At 43.5% G+C, this 19,384-nt stretch overlaps 2 protein-coding genes across 4 annotated transcripts; one reads left to right on the top strand and one right to left on the bottom strand.

Annotated features, from left to right (window-relative positions):
- The first annotated feature begins 7,085 nt into the window (after positions 1-7,085).
- On the top strand, positions 7,086-11,205 carry LOC118366561 (C-X-C chemokine receptor type 3-like). The gene is made up of 3 exons (XM_035749174.2): positions 7,086-7,352; positions 8,069-8,428; positions 8,753-11,205. The coding sequence occupies exons 1-3, from the start codon at positions 7,323-7,325 to the stop codon at positions 9,512-9,514; spliced, it is 1,152 nt and encodes a 383-aa protein (XP_035605067.2). The 5' UTR covers positions 7,086-7,322; the 3' UTR covers positions 9,515-11,205.
- Positions 11,206-12,672: 1,467 nt separating this feature from the next.
- LOC118367869 (C-X-C chemokine receptor type 3) lies at positions 12,673-16,823 on the bottom strand. 3 transcript variants are annotated; one of them, XM_035751583.2, is made up of 3 exons: positions 16,437-16,823; positions 14,332-14,721; positions 12,673-14,157 (listed from the first exon to the last, which is right to left on the bottom strand). In XM_035751583.2, exons 1-3 carry the CDS (start codon positions 16,437-16,439, stop codon positions 13,423-13,425), a joined length of 1,128 nt encoding a protein of 375 aa, XP_035607476.1. In that variant the 5' UTR covers positions 16,440-16,823; the 3' UTR covers positions 12,673-13,422. The 3 variants fall into 3 exon arrangements, with proteins under 3 accessions (XP_035607476.1, XP_035607477.1, XP_035607475.1); XM_035751584.2 differs by having other exon boundaries at positions 14,332-14,487; positions 16,437-16,822; XM_035751582.2 differs by lacking the exon at positions 16,437-16,823 and having other exon boundaries at positions 14,332-15,168.
- Between the last annotated feature and the right edge of the window lie 2,561 nt (positions 16,824-19,384).

The following is a 19,384-nucleotide window of genomic DNA, read 5'->3' as shown; positions in this document are numbered from 1 at the left end:
AACAAGTTCTCATTTGCAACTGCGGCCTGGCCAAGATAAAGCACAGCAGTTAGACACATACAACAACACAGAGTTACACATGGAATGAACAAAACATACAGTCAATAAATACAGTAGAAAAAAAGAGAAAACAAAGTCTATATACAGTGAGTGCAAATAAGGTCAAATAAGGGAGTTAAGGCAATAAATAGGCCATGGTGGTGAAGTAATTACAATATGGCAATTAAACACTGGAATGGTAGATGTGCAATAGATGGATGTGCAAGTAGAGATACTGTGGTGCAAAAGGAGCTAAATAAATAAATACAGTATGGGAATGAGGTAGATAGATGGGCTGTATACAGATGGGCTATGAACAGGTTCAGTGATCTGTGAGCTGCTCTGACAGCTGGTTCTTAAAGCTAGTGAGGGAGATGGGAATCTCCAGCTTCAGTGATTTTTGCAGTTCGTTCCAGTCAGTGGCAGCAGAGAACTGGAAGGAAAGGCGACCAAAGTAGGAATTGGCTTTGGGGGTGACCAGTGTGATATACCTGCTGGAGCTTGTGCTACGAGTGGGTGCTGCTATGGTGACCAGCGAGCTGAGATAGGGTGGGGCTTTACCTAGCAGAGACTTGTAGATAACCTGTAGCCAGTGAGTTTGGTGACAAGTATGAAAGCGAGGGCCAGCCAACGAGAGCGTACAGGTCGCAGTGGTGGGTAGTATATGGGGCTTTGGTGACAAAACGGATGGCACTGTGATAGACTGCAACCAGTTTGCTGAGTAGAGTGTTGGATGCTATTTTATAGATGACATCGCTGAAGTCAAGGATCGGTAGGATGGCCAGTTTTACGAGGGTATGTTTGGCAGCATGAGTGAAGGAAGCTTTGTTGCAAAATAGGAAGCCGATTCTAGATTACATTTTTGATTGGAGATGCTTAATGTGAGTCCGGAAGGAGAGTTTACAGTCTAGCCAGACACCTAGGTACTTGTAGTTATTCACATATTCTAAGTCAGAGCCGTCTTGAGTAATGATGCTGGATGGGCGGGCAGGTGCGGGCAATGATCGGTTGAATAGCATGCATTTAGTTTTATTTGCGTTTAAGAGCAATTGGAGTCCGCGGAGGGAGAGTTGTATGGCATTGAAGCTCGTCTGGAGGTTAGTTAACACAGTGTCCAAAGAAGGACCAGAAGTATACAGAATGGTGTCGTCTGCGTAGAGGTGGATTAGAGAATAGCCAGCAGCAAGAGCGACATCATTGATGTATACAGAGAAGAGAGTCGGCCCGAGAATTGAACCCTGTGGCACCCCCATAGAGACGGCCAGAGTTCCGGACAACAGCCCTCCGATTTGACACACTGAGTTCTATCAGAGAAGTAGTTGGTGAACCAGGTGTGGCAATCGTTTGAGAAACCAAGGCTGTTGAGTCTGCCAATAAGAATATGTCGATTGACAGAGTCGAAAGCCTTGGCCAGGTCGATGAATACAGCTGCACAGTAATGTCTCTTATCAATGGCGGTTATGATATTCTTTAAGGACCTTGAGCGTGGCTGAGGTGAACCCATGACCAGCTCGGAAACCAGATTGCATAGCGGAGAAGGTACGATGTGATTCAAAATGGTCAGTAATCTGTTTGTTACCTTGGCTTTCAAAGACCTTAGAGATGCAGGGTAGGTATAGATATAGGTCTGTAGCAGTTTGGTTCTAGAGTGTCTCCCCCTTTGAAGAGGGGGATGACCGCGGCAGCTTTCCAATCTTTGGGAATCTCAGACGATACGAAAGAGATGTTGAACAGGCTAGTAATAGGGGTTGCAACAATTTCGACAGATAATTTAAGAAAGAGAGGGTCCAGATTGTCTAGCCCGGCTGATTTGTAGGGGTCCAGATTTTGCAGCTCTTTCAGAACATCAGCTATCTGGATATGGGTGAAGGAGAATAGGTGGGGGCTTGGCGGGTTGCTGTGGAGGGTGCCGGGCAGTTGACCGGGGTAGGGGTAGCCAGGTGGAAAGTATGGCCAGCCGTAGAGAAATGCTTTTTGAAATTCTCAATTATAGTGGATTTGTCGGTTGTAACAGTGTTTCCTAGCCTCAGAGCAGTGGGTAGCTGGGATGAGGTGCTCTTATTCTCCATGGACTTTACAGTGTTTCCTAGCCTCAGAGCAGTGGGTAGCTGGGAGGAGGTGCTCTTATTCTCCATGGACTTTACAGTGTTTCCTAGCCTCAGAGCAGTGGGTAGCTGGGATGAGGTGCTCTTATTCTCCATGGACTTTACAGTGTCCCAGAACTTTTTTGAGTTTGTACTGCAGGATGCAAATTTCTGTTTAAAATAGCTAGCCGTAGCTTTCCTAACTGCCTGTGTATATTGGTTCCTAACTTCCCTGAAAAGTTGCACATCACAGGGACTATTCGATGCTAATGCAGAACGCCACAGGATGTTCTTGTGCTGGTCAAGGGAAGACAGGTCTGGAGTGAACCAAGGACTATATCTATTCCTGGTTCTACATTTTTTTAATGGGGCATGCCTATTTAAGATGGTGAGGAAGGCACTTTTAAAGAATAACCAGGCATCCTCTACTGTCGGGATGAGGTCAATGTCGTTCCAGGATACCCTGGCCAGGTCGATTAGAAAGGCCTGCTTGCTGAAGTGTTTTAGGGAGCGTTTGACAGTGATGAGGGGTGGTTGTTTGCTGGCAGACCCATTACGGATGCAGGCAATGAGGCTGTGATCACTGAGGTCTTGGCTGAAAACAGCAGAGGTGTATTTGGAGGGTGAGTTAGTTAGGATGATATCTATGAGTGTGCCCGTGTTTACGGATTTGAGGTTATATCTGGTAGGTTCATTGATAAATTGTGTGAGATCGAGGGTATCAAGCTTAGATTGTAGGATGGCCGGGGTGTTAAGCATGTCCCAGTTTAGGTCAACTAGCAGCACGAGCTCGCAAGATAGATGAGGGGCAATCAAATCACATATGGTGTTGAGGGCACAGCTGGGGGCAGAAGGTGGTCTATAGCAAGCGGCAACGGTGAGAGACTTGTTTCTGGAAAGGTTCATTTTTAGTAGAAGCTCAAATTGTTTGGGTACAGACCTGGATATTATAAGACAGAACTTTGCAGGTTATCTTTGCAGTAAATTTGCATTCATACTGAATGTATGTAATGTATGTCGTTCACTCACTAAGGTCTGAAGAAGAGAGGTTGAAAGATCGAAAAAGCAGTGAAAACAAAACACACTAGGTAGGTGTCATAATGTCTGATGAGTGGTATAGTTTTAAACCAATGTTTATCTGTCCATTATAGACAGAATACCAGTTGACTGCTTCTTCCCTAAATAGTTATTGCATAGTTTGGAGCAGTGCTTTGGGTCATTGTCCTGTTGTAGGAGGAAATTGGCTCCAATTAAGCACCGGCAACAGGGTATGGCATGGCGTTACAACATGGAGGGATAGCTTTCCTTCTTCAAGATCCCTTTTACCCTGTACAAATCTCCCACTTTACCACCACCAAAGCACCCCCAGACCATCACATTGCCTCCACCATGATTGACAGATGGCGTCAAGCACTCCTCCAGCACTTTTTCATTTTCTCTGCTTCTCACGTATGTTCTTCTTTGTGATCCGAACACCTCAATCTTAGATTCGTCTGTCCTTAACACTTTTTTTCCAATCTTCCTCTGTCCAGTGTCTGTGTTCTTTTGCCCATCTTAATCTTTTATTTTTATTGGCCAGTCTGAGATATGTTTTTTTCTTTGAAACTTTGCCTAGAAGGCCAACATCCCGGAGTCGCCTCTTCACTGCTGACCTTGAGACGGGTGTTTTGCGGGTACAAGTTAATGAAGCTGCCAGTTGAGGACTAGTTGAGTCAGCTCTTTCTCAAACTAGACACTTTAATGTACTTGTCCTCTTGCTCAGTTGTGCACCGGGGTATCCCACTCCTCTTTCTATTCTGGTTAGGGCCAGTTTGCGCTGTTCTCTGAGTAGAACACAGCGTTGTACGAAATCTTCAGTTTCTTGGCAATTTCTCACATGGAATAGCCTTAATTTCTCATAACATTTCTCTTGCCTGTTTGGAATGTTATTTTGGCATTAATACGTGTCCCATATCAGTTTGCAAACAATGTAAAAAAAATATATGTCATTCAGTTAATAAAGCTGCATACACACGGTCTCTTTTTTGTTTTCTTGAATAAGGCAGCTCCAAAATGCAGGTGTTTCAGCCTAGCTCAGTGCTTTCTGTGGTGGTGAGGCGAGCCAGCAGAAAATAGGAGCATTGCGCCATGATTGGCTCAGTGTTCTGTCACTCATGGGGACAGTATGTCATCACCAAGTTTAAGTCCTTAGTAAGGGTGGACATCCAAAATTTCAGCCCTGCCATAGAGTTATATTACAAGTGTCCTTCCAAGAAGGCTCAAGGACATTGGCCACAGATAAACCAAATTCCTGGTTAAATAAAGGTCAAATAAAAAGTTTTTTAAAATTATGTCAAATCATGTTATATGTACATTAGCTTTGATTGGACTGATCATGTCAACATCTTACTTTCACCATCTTAGCTAGCAGTCATCATCATGAATCAAGTCAACAATCTACTGACAAATCCTTTTAATACTTGTCATATGAAGATAAATAATTAAGATAAATTATAGATAAAACATAGCAGTACTCATTGGCCATTGGACATAAAGATTACACAACAATTTGGAGATTTCAAATTCAACGACGAGTCGTTGGTCTATTTTCACCAATGCGGTATTGTAAACACATCGTTCGTGGCCCGGTGTGTGTTTGTTTGGCAACTTTTTTTGTACAGCTTTAACAGTGCTACTGATGGTAGTGCTGGTACTTGGCCTGCACATGAAAATTCAGCACCCATAACATTCTATAATAGAATTGTGTTATTTAACATGTCAAATTAAGTTTATTTAAAGCGTCAAATAGTGTTATATATTTTTTGACACACAAAGATCCAAACGGCATTCAATGTGCTACACCCTAATAATTTGGTATATTTTCACCTCTTCATTTCACCTACTGTTCTAACTTGCAGCACATGTAGCCTATAACCTGTTTTCGAGAAATGTAATCGTTGAATATTGTAAGAGCTTTCATTGTCTGTTTATATGCCCCTTTTATTTATCCTACGGTTCTGACTTGTTGTACAATGAGAATACTGTAAGAACGGCCCATGTTCTGAATTCTGTCTCTGTACATTTCAAAAGTGCTAATAGTTATATTGACTACGTCCGTTGTCGCTCGCTCATTATTGTCTTAATCGGAATTACAGATTGTCTCTTATTCGCTTGTCGTCCCCTTATGCCATAGTTTGTACATCTAAATTGTCAATAGAACCCACATTTGTTTAAGCAAGTCAGCCATATCAGCTGTTTTTTTTTAAGGCAGTAAATGAGTGAACTGTTTCGCTGCCAGACAAGGCTTCGCTGATAGCCAGGTGTAGCAGTGGTAAGGTGTTGGAACTGCTGTTGGCACTCTGCTGTTGGGACAGCTTTATGTAGGCCCTAACAGTTTGTGGACACGGTTTGTCACCATTATAGTGCAATTCATGTATTGTTTAGTGTTGTGTAGAGGCATTTCTGGCATGCATCCCCCCAAAAATATTTTTGGCCCCACCAAGATCTACAATTGCCACTGACCATACTAAACGTAACATATCAAACTCAATTTCATCTCTCAGAATGACTTATAGAATAATACAAAATGCTCTGAGAACAGGTTGGGCCATAGGAAATGTAATGTAGGTATGCATAACCCTATTGCTTTTAGTAAGCTAATCTTGTGTCTTTAGATCAGTGAAGGAGGAGAGGATATGAGATAGTTTAGGGCAGGAGGTGGTGTTAGTCTAAACTATTGAGATGGACTTGTACCACAAATGTAATATAACTGAAGCACTATTTTGTCAGGCCCCGGTGTAGCACAACTACTGTGATTGAAGCCTAGGATATGCATGCAAACTAGAACTGTCTCCCAACACTTCATGTTTGGACCTTGGAGCTCATATGTATAGCAGCGGCACCTACCAATACAGAAGTGGATAAACGTTTCCCTCGAAGTAACCACAGCTGCTCAAACCAGCACTATATTTGCCAACCTGGTCTCAGAGCATTTCATATTATTCTGTATGTACCAAAGCACTATATTTATTATGAATTTTATTTATTTTATTTTTATTTAACCATATAACTAGGCAAGTCGGTTAAGAACAAATTCGTATTTACAATGACGGCCTACCTCGGCCAAACCCGGACAATGCTGGGCCAATTGTGTGCCGCCCTATGGGACTCCCAATCACAGCCGGATGATACTGTACGTTACATTTCGTATGGTATGTATTAATTTGTGGATGACCATCACCCATTTCTTATGATATGTTACCAATATGTTACGGATTTACAAAACTATGATATGTTACGAATTTTAGCTATGTGGCGAGGTGGCTAACATTAGCTTGCTGGCTAACGTTAGCTAGGCTACAGGTTGGGGTTAGGAGTTAGATTAAAGGGTTAAGGTTAGGGGAGGGGTTAGCTAAAAGGGTTAAGGTTAGGGTTAGCTAACATGCTAAGTAGTTGCAAAGTAGCTCAAAAGTAGTAAGCAGTTGAAAAGTTGCTAAAAGTTGCTAAAAGGCTAAATTAGTCCATGATGAGATATGAATTCACAACCTTTGGGTTGCTAGACGTTCGAGTTATATGCCGACCCCAACCAACCACCATACTTTAGTTTTTCCTTAAGTAACCCTCTGTCTTATCTAACCATACTAAACGTAACATATCATACAAATTTTTGTTTCACGGATCTGGATTTACATTTACTATGTTGTGTCTTATCTATGAGACCAGGCTGCAACATCAAAACAACACTTCCAACAAATCCACTCTTGCCAGATGCGACTATGTTCATACTGCGCACAGCACAGCTTTTGTGAGCGCAAGCCCTGCCAAGTACATGTTATTGACCAACAATCGGCATCTGTGGTAGGTGTTACCTCTCTTCTGCCAAGCTCCCAAAATACGGGCGCTGGTTTCTGGGTGTGTGACGTGTATACTGTACAACTCTGCTCACGGTGAGAGTAGAGGACTGAAATGACTATACTTCCTCTCTTCTAAAAGTCTTGCATCATCCCCATGACCTCCTTCACTTTTCTTTTGTGTGAACTGTTAGGGGAAGTTGTTGTCTCTTTTTCCCCTCTTCCTTTAAGCTCTTTTCTGTTCTGCTTCTTTAAGTGCTCAGGGGAAGAAGCCATTCAAACAAACTGCCTGTTCTCTCCTGGCTTATTTATAGTGTAAGTAAACAGCAGTGTTTGTCTCTAGTTTCTCCAATGGTACTGGGACTAGTAAATGATCGGTTATAAGAACATGTCTAATGTGGTAAGTACATTTCTCATTTCAAACCCTTTCTACTGTCTAGGTATCTTCTCTTTTCTCCTCGTCTGTGTCCTACACAAGTTCTCTTTACTCCACTTAAGTCTTTCATGCTGTTTGAATTCCTTTGTGTGTGTTTGTATGCATATGTCCGTGCATCCATACACCCATATTTCCCAGGATATGTTCTCTCTCTCTATTACTTTCTCTCTGTGTCCCCCTCTCTCTTGCCGACTCCCACCAGTCTTTCTAGTTTAACAGAAAATCAGATAAGTATAGAATACCTACAGAGAGGTTAGAGAGTGTGGTTAGAGCACAACGAGACAAGCTCCCATACTGTGTCAATGGCACCAGTCAGATGGTCTGCAGTGCAGTGGACAGCCCCCGTAAGGGGAACAGTACTTTCCGCTGTTACTATGCTGTGTGTGGTGTTGCCTCATCTGGTGACATCGGAATCATGTGAGCAGCGTGAATATAATCTGATCTGGCCCTTGTCAGATGAGACACTTCAGGGGATACCTCTCTTTCTCACACCCACACAACCTGTCAGTGTTAGAGCAGAGGACCGGAGACTAAAGACAGATCTCTCTAGGTATAACTTTGTGAAAAAGGAAATTGTTGTCCTCACCAACACATATTATGCCCACACTGTTTTTTATCTTAAACCCAATAGATTGGCCTGTAATACCCAAACGATAAACTGATTTTCGACTTCTCCACAGACAGACATGGATTTGGACCTGGGAGGGATATTTCTAGAGAATAGCACCTATAACTACGATGGGGACTATGTTTATAAAGAGGACTGCTCCCCTGAAGATGGCATTGGGGTGCATTTTGGCACAGTGTTCCTCCCAATGCTCTACTCCCTAACGCTGGTCCTGGGGCTAGTGGGTAACGTGTTGGTCCTGGTGGTTCTGGTCCAGAGGAGGCGGAACTGGAGCGTGACTGACACCATCATCCTGCACCTGGGCATGGCTGACACCCTGCTGCTGGTCACGCTGCCCCTTTGGGCTGTTCAGGCCACTGGGAAATGGAGTTTCGGGACCCCCCTCTGCAAGATCACTGGAGCCATGTTCACAGTAAGGACTATGGGGGACGGGACTGGTCAAGCAAGTGTATATACCTGTATGAACACATAAACTGGGGGTTGGGGATGGGGATGGGGGGAGAGGGTAAATTAAAAGGATTTGGAATAGTGTGGAGTGGCGTGGTATATGATGGGGGGTACAGTTAATGGGCTCTTCCTCTGAGTCCATTAATACACTCTCAACATTTCTGGGAAAAGAGGAAGTACAGAAGAGGAACACAGCTGTGTCAACTTAATGTTCATTCCAGCCAAGAGCTTTCTCAAGTGTATATCTCTCTGTCTCGCTGTCTCTCGCTCTCTCTCTTTCTCTCCTCAGATCAACTTTTACTGTAGCATCTTCCTGCTGGCCTGCATCAGTCTGGACCGCTACCTGTCCGTGGTCCACGCGGTCCAGATGTACTCTCGCAGGAAGCCCTGGATGGGGCAGGCCAGCTGCCTGTCCGTGTGGCTCCTCTCCTTCCTCCTCTCCATCCCTGACTGGCATTTCCTGGAGTCTGTGAGGGACACCAGACGAGACAAAGTGGAGTGTGTTCACAACTACCCGTCCCTCTCCCAGTCTTGGTTTGACTGGCGCCTGGCGTCCCGCCTGCTCTACCACACGGTGGGCTTCCTTCTCCCCTCTGCAGTGCTACTCTTCTGCTACTCCTGCATCCTGCTGCAGCTGCAGCGCGGCTCCCAGGGTCTCCAGAAGCAGAGGGCCGTCCGGGTCATCTTGGTGTTGGTGCTGGTCTTCTTCCTCTGCTGGACTCCCTACAACATCACCCTCATGGTGGACACTTTTCAGGGGAGGCCTGGGGAGCCTGTTTCTGGGTCCTGTGAGAACGGGAGGACAGCTGTGGAGAACAGTCTGGTGGTTACGTTCGCTCTAGCCTGCCTGCACGCTTGCCTCAACCCAGTGCTCCATCTCGGAATGTGTAGAAACTTCCGGCAACGCGTGCTGGATATGGTGAGGTGTGTTGAGGGGGTGCAGCACGATCTGAAACGCTCACTGTGGGATTCAGGTGTGGTTGAGGACTCACCTGACCAAGCAGAGGAGAAGGGGACGTTGAACCCAATGACAACCATGGGACAGGTATAGTCCACCCAGAGCTGATGGGTAGGAAGAGGATCCTAATGACTAATATAGTATGTCTTCCTGCCTTGAGGGGAAGTTGTATGGGTCATGGGTCTGGGGACTGTTGGATGACCGTAACCTGGGTCATGGGTCTGGGGACTAGTGGATGACCGTAACCTGGGTCATGGGTCTGGGGACTGTTGGATGACCGTAACCTGGGTCATGGGTCTGGGGACTGGTGGATGACCGTAACCTGGGTCATGGGTCTGGGGACTGGTGGATGACCGTAACCTGGGTCATGGGTCTGGGGACTGGTGGATGACCGTAACCTGGGTCATGGGTCTGGGAACTGGTGGATGACCGTAACCTGGGTCATGGGTCTGGGGACTGGTGGATGACCGTAACCTGGGTCATGGGTCTGGGGACTGGTTGATGACCGTAACCTGGGTCATGGGTCTGGGAACTGGTGGATGACCGTAACCTGGGTCATGGGTCTGGGGACTGGTGGATGACCGTAACCTGGGTCATGGGAATGGGGACTGTTGGATGACCGTAACCTGGGTCATGGGTCTGGGGACTGGTGGATGACCGTAACCTGGGTCATGGGTCTGGGAACTGGTGGATGACCGTAACCTGGGTCATGGGTCTGGGGACTGGTGGATGACCGTAACCTGGGTCATGGGAATGGGGACTGGTGGATGACCGTAACCTGGGTCATGGGTCTGGGTGCTGGTGGATGACCGTAACCTGGGTCATGGGTCTGGGGACTGGTTGATGACCGTAACCTGGGTCATGGGTCTGGGAACTGGTGGATGACCGTAACCTGGGTCATGGGTCTGGGGACTGGTGGATGACTGTAACCTGGGTCATGGGTCATAGGTCTGGGGACTGGTGGATGACCGTAACATGGGTCTGGGGACTGGTGGATGACCGTAACCTGGGTCATGGGTCTGGGGACTGGTGGATGACCGTAACCTGGGTCATGGGTCTGGGGACTGGTGGATGACCGTAACATGGGTCATGGGTCTGGGGACTGGTGGATGACCGTAACCTGGGTCATGGGTCTGGGGACTGGTGGATGACCGTAACCTGGGTCATGGGTCTGGGGACTGGTGGATGACCGTAACATGGGTCATGGGTCTGGGGACTGGTGGATGACCGTAACCTGGGTCATGAATTTGGGGACTTGTGGATGACCGTAACCTGGGTCATGGGTCTGGGGACTGGTGGATGACCGTAACCTGGGTCATGGGTCTGGGGACTGGTGGATGACCGTAACCTGGGTCATGGGTCTGGGGACTGGTGGATGACCGTAACCTGGGTCATGGGTCTGGGGACTGGTGGATGACCATAACCTGGGTCATGGGTCTGGGGACTGGTGGATGACCGTAACCTGGGTCATGGGTCTGGGGACTGGTGGATGACCGTAACCTGGGTCATGGGTCTGGGGACTGGTGGATGACCGTAACCTGGGTCATGGGTCTGGGGACTGGTGGATGACCGTAACCTGGGTCATGAGAGAAATACATGCATAGTAGAAACTCCCTTATGAGGACTGCTTTCTTTGAATTGCACTTTAATGGATAACGCTCAAACTAAATGTATATTTATATCTTTTTATAAAGTCAGCGGGTTGTCTGCTCTTCACGTTTTACCTATCAATGTCGTCCGGGTCTGTAGAATCTGTTGGAAAGAATCATGCATCCATTATTCAAACCTACTTATATATATATATATATATATATATATATATATATATATATATATATATATATATATATATATATATATATATATATATGTGTGTGTGATTCGGATTCAATGTGACATGGAATGGAACAGAAGAACTGACCTGGAATTTTCATGACAAAACTTGACCCTATTTGTATTTTGGTTAAGCTGAATGTCTGGTTTCCAATTTTTTTTACCAAAAAACACAATTTTAACCACTTTTCATCTTTCCTGTTTTCGCTCATGAACATACTTGCTTTGGTTTTGTTTTACTGTGTGATATTTCACCTCTTGTTTTCTATGAGATATGGAGGACAGAGAAATCATGTATCAGTAGCAGCAACACACCAAACTCAAGATATGACCTGCTTCCTGTTTCTCTTCCTGTTTCAGCTAAAGTGGATTACACTTTTCTCTTCTTGCTAAAAGGTGGTAGAGGCAAGCTGTTCAATTGGACTGAGTGATGCTGTCCATTTAAGTATTGTCACTCAACATTATAGATGATTAAGTAAAGCTAACTAAAGGCTGAAGTGCTTGTGAAGCTCTTGAATGGAACAAGTGATGAGAGAACGTTTTTGTTGCTGCTGTATGTCCTTCTAGAATAAACATTTAGGTGCACAAATGCTGTAGTAAAGCAGAGAAGGGACAGGAAGAGAGGCAGACTGACTCGTCATCATCTTGGGTGGGGACTTCTCATATCCATGTGGGGCAGCAGGGTAGCCTAGTGGTTAGAGTGTTGGACTAGTGACTGGAAGGTTGCAAGTTCAAACCCCCGAGCTGTCGTTCTGCCCCTGAACAGGCAGTTAACCCACTGTTCCTTGGCCGTCATTGAACATAAGAATGTGTTCATAACTGACTTGCCTAGTTAAATAAAGGTAAAGAAAAAAAAAAAAGATCTTCCCTCCTGTATATTTATTAAAGCCCTTTGGTGCAAAGATTTGTCACCCCATGTTGGTAAGCTTTACTTGGCTTCCTGCCACAGTAAAAGTATGTATTTTTCAGCTGAAACCACAGAGAACTTGGGTAATTTATGTTATCTTTTTGCGGACACTCTTATCCAGAGCAATTATGTGCCTTGCACAAGGGCACATCTGCCAAAAAAAATGTACCTTCAAACCAGTAACTTTCCGGTTACCTGTGCAACACTCTTAACCGCTAGGCTACCAGCAGGCCTACCATGTTGTGTTCATGGAATGTTCGGAATGTTTGCAGATAGAAATGTGATGTATAGAGCTGCCACAATTCCCCATTCTACATGCCAGACAATCATAGATATCAATACATGTCTATGATTGTTCTGTGATGTTGAATCATCCTGAAAAGGCCTTTGGTGCTGGTGTGTCTACATCACTTATGCTGATCTGAGTCTTGCTTCCTCTAGGGGTTTTAATTTTTGGTCTACAAGCATCTATTAACCAACCACTAAAAGACAGAGATTCTGAACGATAGTATAAAAAATAGTATAACAAATATTAACTTTATTTAGTATTTCACTATGGTTCCTTGAAATGCTAACCTGATACTGTGCATTTTTGTTATGAAATGGGATGTGTCAGTAATAACAAATGCATTAACTATAACAGAGCACATATGCCAGTTATCATTTAACAAAACATGAAGCAGGTAAAATGATTCATTACAAAATTAAAACCTAAAAGGTATTTCTATACTCAGAAATGTTTTTAATATTTGTTTTTATAGTGGAAATATAATTTTGTAATCACGTTAATATTATTTTTTAAGTATGTTCAACTGATTGATTTACTTATGTGTAACTTCATTATAGGCTCCATTCTTTACAACGAGTTTCTTTAATAGGAAATAATTCTCAGCACTCTATTGGGAAAGGATGATGGTGAAACACGGCAGATCTAACAACCTTTCCTCCAGCCCAAATCTGCTGGAGGGGAAGTTGGAGTAGGCTAAAAGTCACATTGATATTCCACTTATTGAGTCAATAACAACTCAAGAGCAACAGGATAGAGCGTAGAGCAGCGTTTCCTAAACTCGGTCCTCGGACACCAAGGGGAGCACGTTTTGGTTTTCGCCCTAACATTACACACCTGATTCAAATTATCAAAGCTTGACGATTAGCTGATTATTTGTATCAAATGTGTAGTGCTAGGGCAAAAAACAAAACATGCACCCTTTGGGGTCCTTGGGACCTAGTTTTGGAAATCTTGGGATAGAGAGATAAGTACTTAATAGATGGCAGAGGTGTGGGAGGTGTCTCCAGACTCAGACCACATGGAGCTCCTCCGGCTGGCAGTCTGCAGCCTGACTCCACTCTTCAGCTTGCAGCCCAGGGACCTCAGCATGTCCAGCAGGTGGTGCCGGAACTTCACCCCCACGAAGGCGTAGAGAACTGGGTTGAGGCTGCAGTGCAGGTAGCCCAGAGAGGAGGTGGCCGTCAGGGAGATGTCCAGGACTTTATGGCTCTCGCAGGTGTCCACCAGGGTGTTGCTGGAGTAGAGGGTGTCCACCATAAGGGTGATGTTGTAGGGCGTCCAGCAGAGGAAGAAGACCAGCACCAGGGCCAGGATGACCCGGACGGCCCTCTGCTTCTGGAGGCCCTGGGAGCCACGCTGCAGCCGCAGCAAGATGCAGGAGTAGCAGAAGAGTAGCACTGCAGAGGGGAGGAGGAAGCCCACCGTGTGGTAGAGCAGGCGGGACACCAGGCGCCAGTCAAACCAAGACTGGGAGAGGGACGGGTAGTTGTGAACACACTCCACTTTGTCTCGTCTGGTGTCCCTCACAGACTCCAGGAAGTGCCAGTCAGGGATGGAGAGGAGGAGGGAGAGGAGCCACACGGACAGGCAGCTGGCCTGCACCATCCAGGGCTTCCTGCGAGAGTACATCTGGACCGCGTGGACCACGGACAGGTAGCGGTCCAGACTGATGCAGGCCAGCAGGAAGATGCCACAGTAAAAGTTGATCTGAGTTAAGAGTTAGAGAAAATCAGACTGTTATAAAACTGTTACAAAGTTCAGATAAAGAGTACGTTTGTAATTGGGTAAAACATATTGATGACAATTGTATTCCATTCACTATTGTTTTCCTCAGAAATGTAAACTAACCCCAAAGGTTAATTGATTGTGTATTGTCCTTACTGTAAACATGGCTCCAGTGATCTTGCAGAGGGGTGTCCCGAAGCTCCATTCCCCAGCGGCCTGAACAGCCCAGAGGGGCAGCGTGACCAGCAGCAGGGTGTCAGCCATGCCCAGGTGCAGGATGAAGGTGTCAGTCACGCTCCAGCTCCGCCTCCTCTGTACCAGAACCAAAAGTACCAGCCCGTTGCCCAGCAGCCCAAGAACCAATGTCAGGGAGTAGAATATGGGGAGGAACACAGCGTCAAAACGCATACCCTCCTCCATGCTGCACACCCCCCCAGTAGAACAGCACGTGTCACTGTAGGTCTCATTATAATCCCCATTATAATCACCAGAGAAGTGGTCAACTCTGGTAAATGTTAACTTTTCACCGCCGGCAATGAGGGAATCCTGTAAGTGAAATAGAACTAATTGTCTTTGACATTTAAGCATAATAATGCATCACAGTGTGAGTAAAATGCAATGGCAAAAAAAGTGACAAATGTAGTGTTTTTCCCGAGTCTTTAACCTGTATGATTTCTATGTGTGATATATGTGGCTATTTTACATTTTGGAGGGTTGATTTTCAGATGACTGGGACTGTAATTCAGATGATGATATCCTTATGCCAATTGATCATACAGACTGCTCTATTGTGCACCCAAGGGGGCGCTGTCTACTCACTGACACAGAGGTAATAGTTCTCTCCAGCTTGTAGTCCTAAAGACCTGAAAGGAGTCTGTTTCGTTCAGCCATTCCTGTAGAGTACCACAGTATGATGTTTTGATAACTGTGGAAATCTCTCTAGGACAAGGTGACAGTTACGCTAGGGTAAGCCTACACAAAACACAGCCCTTATTTTAAGGGTTTCTAAAAATTCTCTCTAAAACTCTTCTATTGGATATGAATGGCTTTCTGTAATTTCATAGGCAAAATTGTCTTCAGTTAACCCTATCAGTCCAGAGACCCCAGCAAAAATGGGCTTTTCATTTATCTACAGCCATTATATTTTGCCTCACAGTGAAGTGTTTTTAGCGTTTTCTTTTCAGGACAACGAGGACTACAAATACAACACAAAACAATTGGACATAACCAGGGGCACTCATTAGTTTTATTGACAAATTTGTATTTAAAACTAAATCTGTATGTATAGAAGTGTTTGCTCACTGGGAAATAAATATCTAACTAGTCAGTGACAACTGTTTAGAGTTTGTGACAGCAATTATGTGAGCTTATTACAGTATTAGAGACACTATGTCCTGGGATTACCAATTATCTTCTATGTAGAGTAACCCCTTACCTTCTAACAACTCTTGTGTAGCTTGTGAGAATCATAGAGCAAAACATGTTACATGTGCGTGTTCGTGAGAATCTCAACTTTTCAAAGATAGCTTTGAATAGTTTGTACTTCAAGCCATTCAGACGCTACATTTTTGTATAAAAAAAAGACTCAGCCCCGGGTCCCTTAATTAAAGGATCTACCCTTGTCTCACAAACACCACTCAGCCCTCGTTAATCACACAGACTAAGGGTTGGTATCCATAGACAAATCCAATGGTACAACCCAGAAGACTTTAGCTCTGTTTAAAAGGGGTTAGAAGTCCAAAATATACTAGGAGAAGGAAGGAGAATATCGTCACAATAATGCACCCCAATAATGCAACTGTGATGATTAATATTGGTGTGTTATTGTGGAACATCTGAACATCTTAACAAAATGTGTGGGTACTGTCTTTCTTTTAACACATATTCTATATACCCGGGACTTCACCTGTGAAATATGTTAGATGAGATGTGCGCACACTACCTGAAACCCTATCTGAGTTTTATTTCCTCTCAACAGGTTTCAAATGTCAATAACGTAGGGGTTTCTTAGGTCTGACTCAAATTTAGGATATTTTTTAAGTGCGTGTAACAAATTAAAAGCCTATTATTACTATCAATTTGCATTGTGAAAAGTTATGTAAAATTGCTTATAATACCATTAATACTCCCAACTGTTATTTAAAAAAATAATAGACAAATAAAATAAGTTTACCAATTTGTACAAAATCAATGTTGTTATTCAATATTATAGTGATTATTCTGTATATGCAGTTGAAATATGTGTGTATAGGGACACTTACCATGCCTTTGAATGGTATTGATGCAGTCTGTCAATCAGTTTCCACAGAGATGATGGGCTGGCGCTGTTGTGAGCACGATGTCAAACAGGAATGCTATTTTCAGTGAACGGGGAGGAACTAGTAGAGAGGAAATACGTTTAAAAGCATTCATATGTAATCATATGTAATACTTCTACAGGCCCAATGTTGATCACAGATTTATTTTATTTTATTTAACTAGGAAAATCAGTTAAGAACAAATTCTTATTTACAATGACGGCCTACCGGGGAACAATGGGTTAACTGCCTTGTTCAGGGGCAAAACGACAGATTTTTACCTTGTCAGATGGGGGATTTAATCCAGCATCCTTTTGGTTACTGGCCCAACGCTCTAACCACTAGGCTACCTAGTGGTCAGATGTATTTTATGAATGAGCATTCATTTGTATTTATTATATTCTATATACCTTGTTTTCCTGTCCTTTGTAATAAATGTGTTATTACTTAATAAACACATTGTTGACCGCCACAACATAAAGAAAAGAGGTGAGAGTTGAAAAAGTCAACATTGTTAGCTTGCACATTCTAACACAAAGGTGAAGGATGATAAGACTCTCTGCTAAGGCTGCGCAATGAACCACACAGTCACACTGAACAGATGACAGATCACTGCCCAACATGACACTTTCAACTCTCTCTCTCCACCTACCCCAGAGTGTGAATTACGGGGGACTAAATCCCCCTGAATGAGAGATGAGCACCCCTAAATGCAACAAAGTCAAAGTTTGGAGGGTCTCTAAGTAATGCCAATTTAACCATTCTCCTATTTGTTAAAAATTCTATTTTGTAGTGCTACAGTGGTAAATATCCAAATGAAGTGAACACACCCAACTCTCTGTCATAGCTTAAACATTGTTTTTCCCAGGTAGCTGAAGTTGTCATCATATTTCAGCCCCTTTTCAGGTATCTTGAGTTTTTTATTTTATTTAAAAGGTCAATTTATCAGCAAGATGCATCAATTAATTCAGGCTACAAAACTGTGGACCTAATGACAATCACCGAATGTGACTTTTTAGCAATTTGTGACAGTTGTGTCTTTCTATTCATCAAATAGCAGGTGCACTGTTTGGATGTTGGAATGATTTTGGAGTGGACGAACTTGCACAGGTTGATTCATTTTTTTTTTTTTAACAATCAGATGAAAACATCATCACTGGCCATGTTCATGCCACATTAAAAGGTCATACATTTTTACAGTAAAAGTACATCTTTCCCATTAGGCCCATGAAAAAGAGATATAATTCGCACTCTGCCCTACCCTTTTTCTTTCAATCTTATCCCATCTCGCTCTTTCTCGAGTTTCAGTGAAATGGGATAAAAAGGTGAGAAGACACCCTTCCTGTGTGTGTCGGTCTCTGACACTAACATACTTTAACATACTAACATACTTTATTTTAAAAAGTACTACTGAATTACTACACAAAACCTATTTGTGCATTTGTGACAATTTAGAGACTTGTAGGGATTGTGTAGTGAATGTTTAGTTTATGCACTACTCAAGTAAGAAAACAGTAGTGTTTCCAGTTGTAATCAGGTAGAATTTTTTCTTGGGTGTTGGTAGTACTTAACTAGCCAAAACACTACTGCTTTACTAAAGAGTCTTTTCAATAGTAACCTAACTGGCTTTTTGCAACCAGAGAAGGCAAAACATGAAGTAGTTGGTTGTTGTTAGCTAGCCTACTGTTTTTGACAATCCCGAATGTAGTCACCTTCCATTCTTCATCATCCTGTCTTTGATAGCACTTATGCAGGCACCATCTGTAAGTTTAACTTTTCTTTGTTTTATGAATACTTTGTCGTTGTTTAGCCGTTTATATAACTTTTTAGATGACTAGCCAAAATGGTATTAGCCGTTAGCCTTTGTCATAGAGATGTATTGAGTTTAGCCTATATGTTTGCTAGCCCGATTGAAACAGCCATGTAGCCTCTGTTTTTGTCACGCTAGCTATTAAGTATGTGTGTTTGTATGCAAATGTACAGTATGTTCCCATTGGTATACTTACCCATTCTAGTTACATATTTTAACCTTTGCCAAGGAAACCCTCAACATACAGATGTAGGATCTTAATTTGATCACTCTTTTATTGCTGCGAATTGTCATGGACAACAGGATATTCAAACTGGTAGTGTATTTGAGGCTTAAAAAGGCTTATAAAGTTTGGATTTCCACTTGTAAAAGTTTCAGACTTGATTTGCCCTTACGAAAATGTATGAACCCCTGCACTAATGTCCATTACTTATAATCCACATAAAAATTCACATTTCCTGTTGCTGCAGGAATATTTTCCTGCTGTAGCAAACTGACTCAAATTAAGATCCTACATCTGTTAGAAGACTAGAGGCCATTGTTGGTAAGATTAACATTGTTTATCAAATGTTGCTCTGTGTTATATGTGACCTCTGTTAGCAGATTATTGATAATGGCTTATAATTGGTTGTTTTTTTGTACTTTTGTTTATTTTCTAAAAAGGTTACGTGGGTAGAAATGTAGCTGCAACTAACAAAGAGGATCTGAATGCCACGCTGGTATAAAGGGTCGGGAGACAGGCGCAGGAATGAGTAATGTTTTTGTTTTTTTCACCCAAATTACAGCGTACCAGGTAAAGGCACGGGGACGAAGATCAAACAAACATGTATACAAAACACCGGTTTGAAACCCAAACAAAAGAGCGAGGAGTACCTCGAATAAATAACACAAGCGCACAATGATACCACACGGGATGAGACCCGTAATCATCTGCGCAATACAAGCAGCACGAAAGCCAAAACAACACAGCACAGGTACACACACGACCAACGGACATTGTAATAATAATCAACAGGACAAAGGCGAACAAAGGGCACACTTATACAATTACTAATCAAAGGGAATTGGGACCAGGTGTGCGTAATGGCAGTTCCAGAGGGAT

This window comes from Oncorhynchus keta, chromosome 34 (assembly GCF_023373465.1).
Source record: "Oncorhynchus keta strain PuntledgeMale-10-30-2019 chromosome 34, Oket_V2, whole genome shotgun sequence".
Taxonomy (NCBI): Eukaryota; Metazoa; Chordata; class Actinopteri; order Salmoniformes; family Salmonidae; genus Oncorhynchus; species Oncorhynchus keta.
The sequence above is the reverse complement of the archived record's forward strand: the minus strand, read 5'-3'. Positions and strand labels throughout refer to the sequence as shown.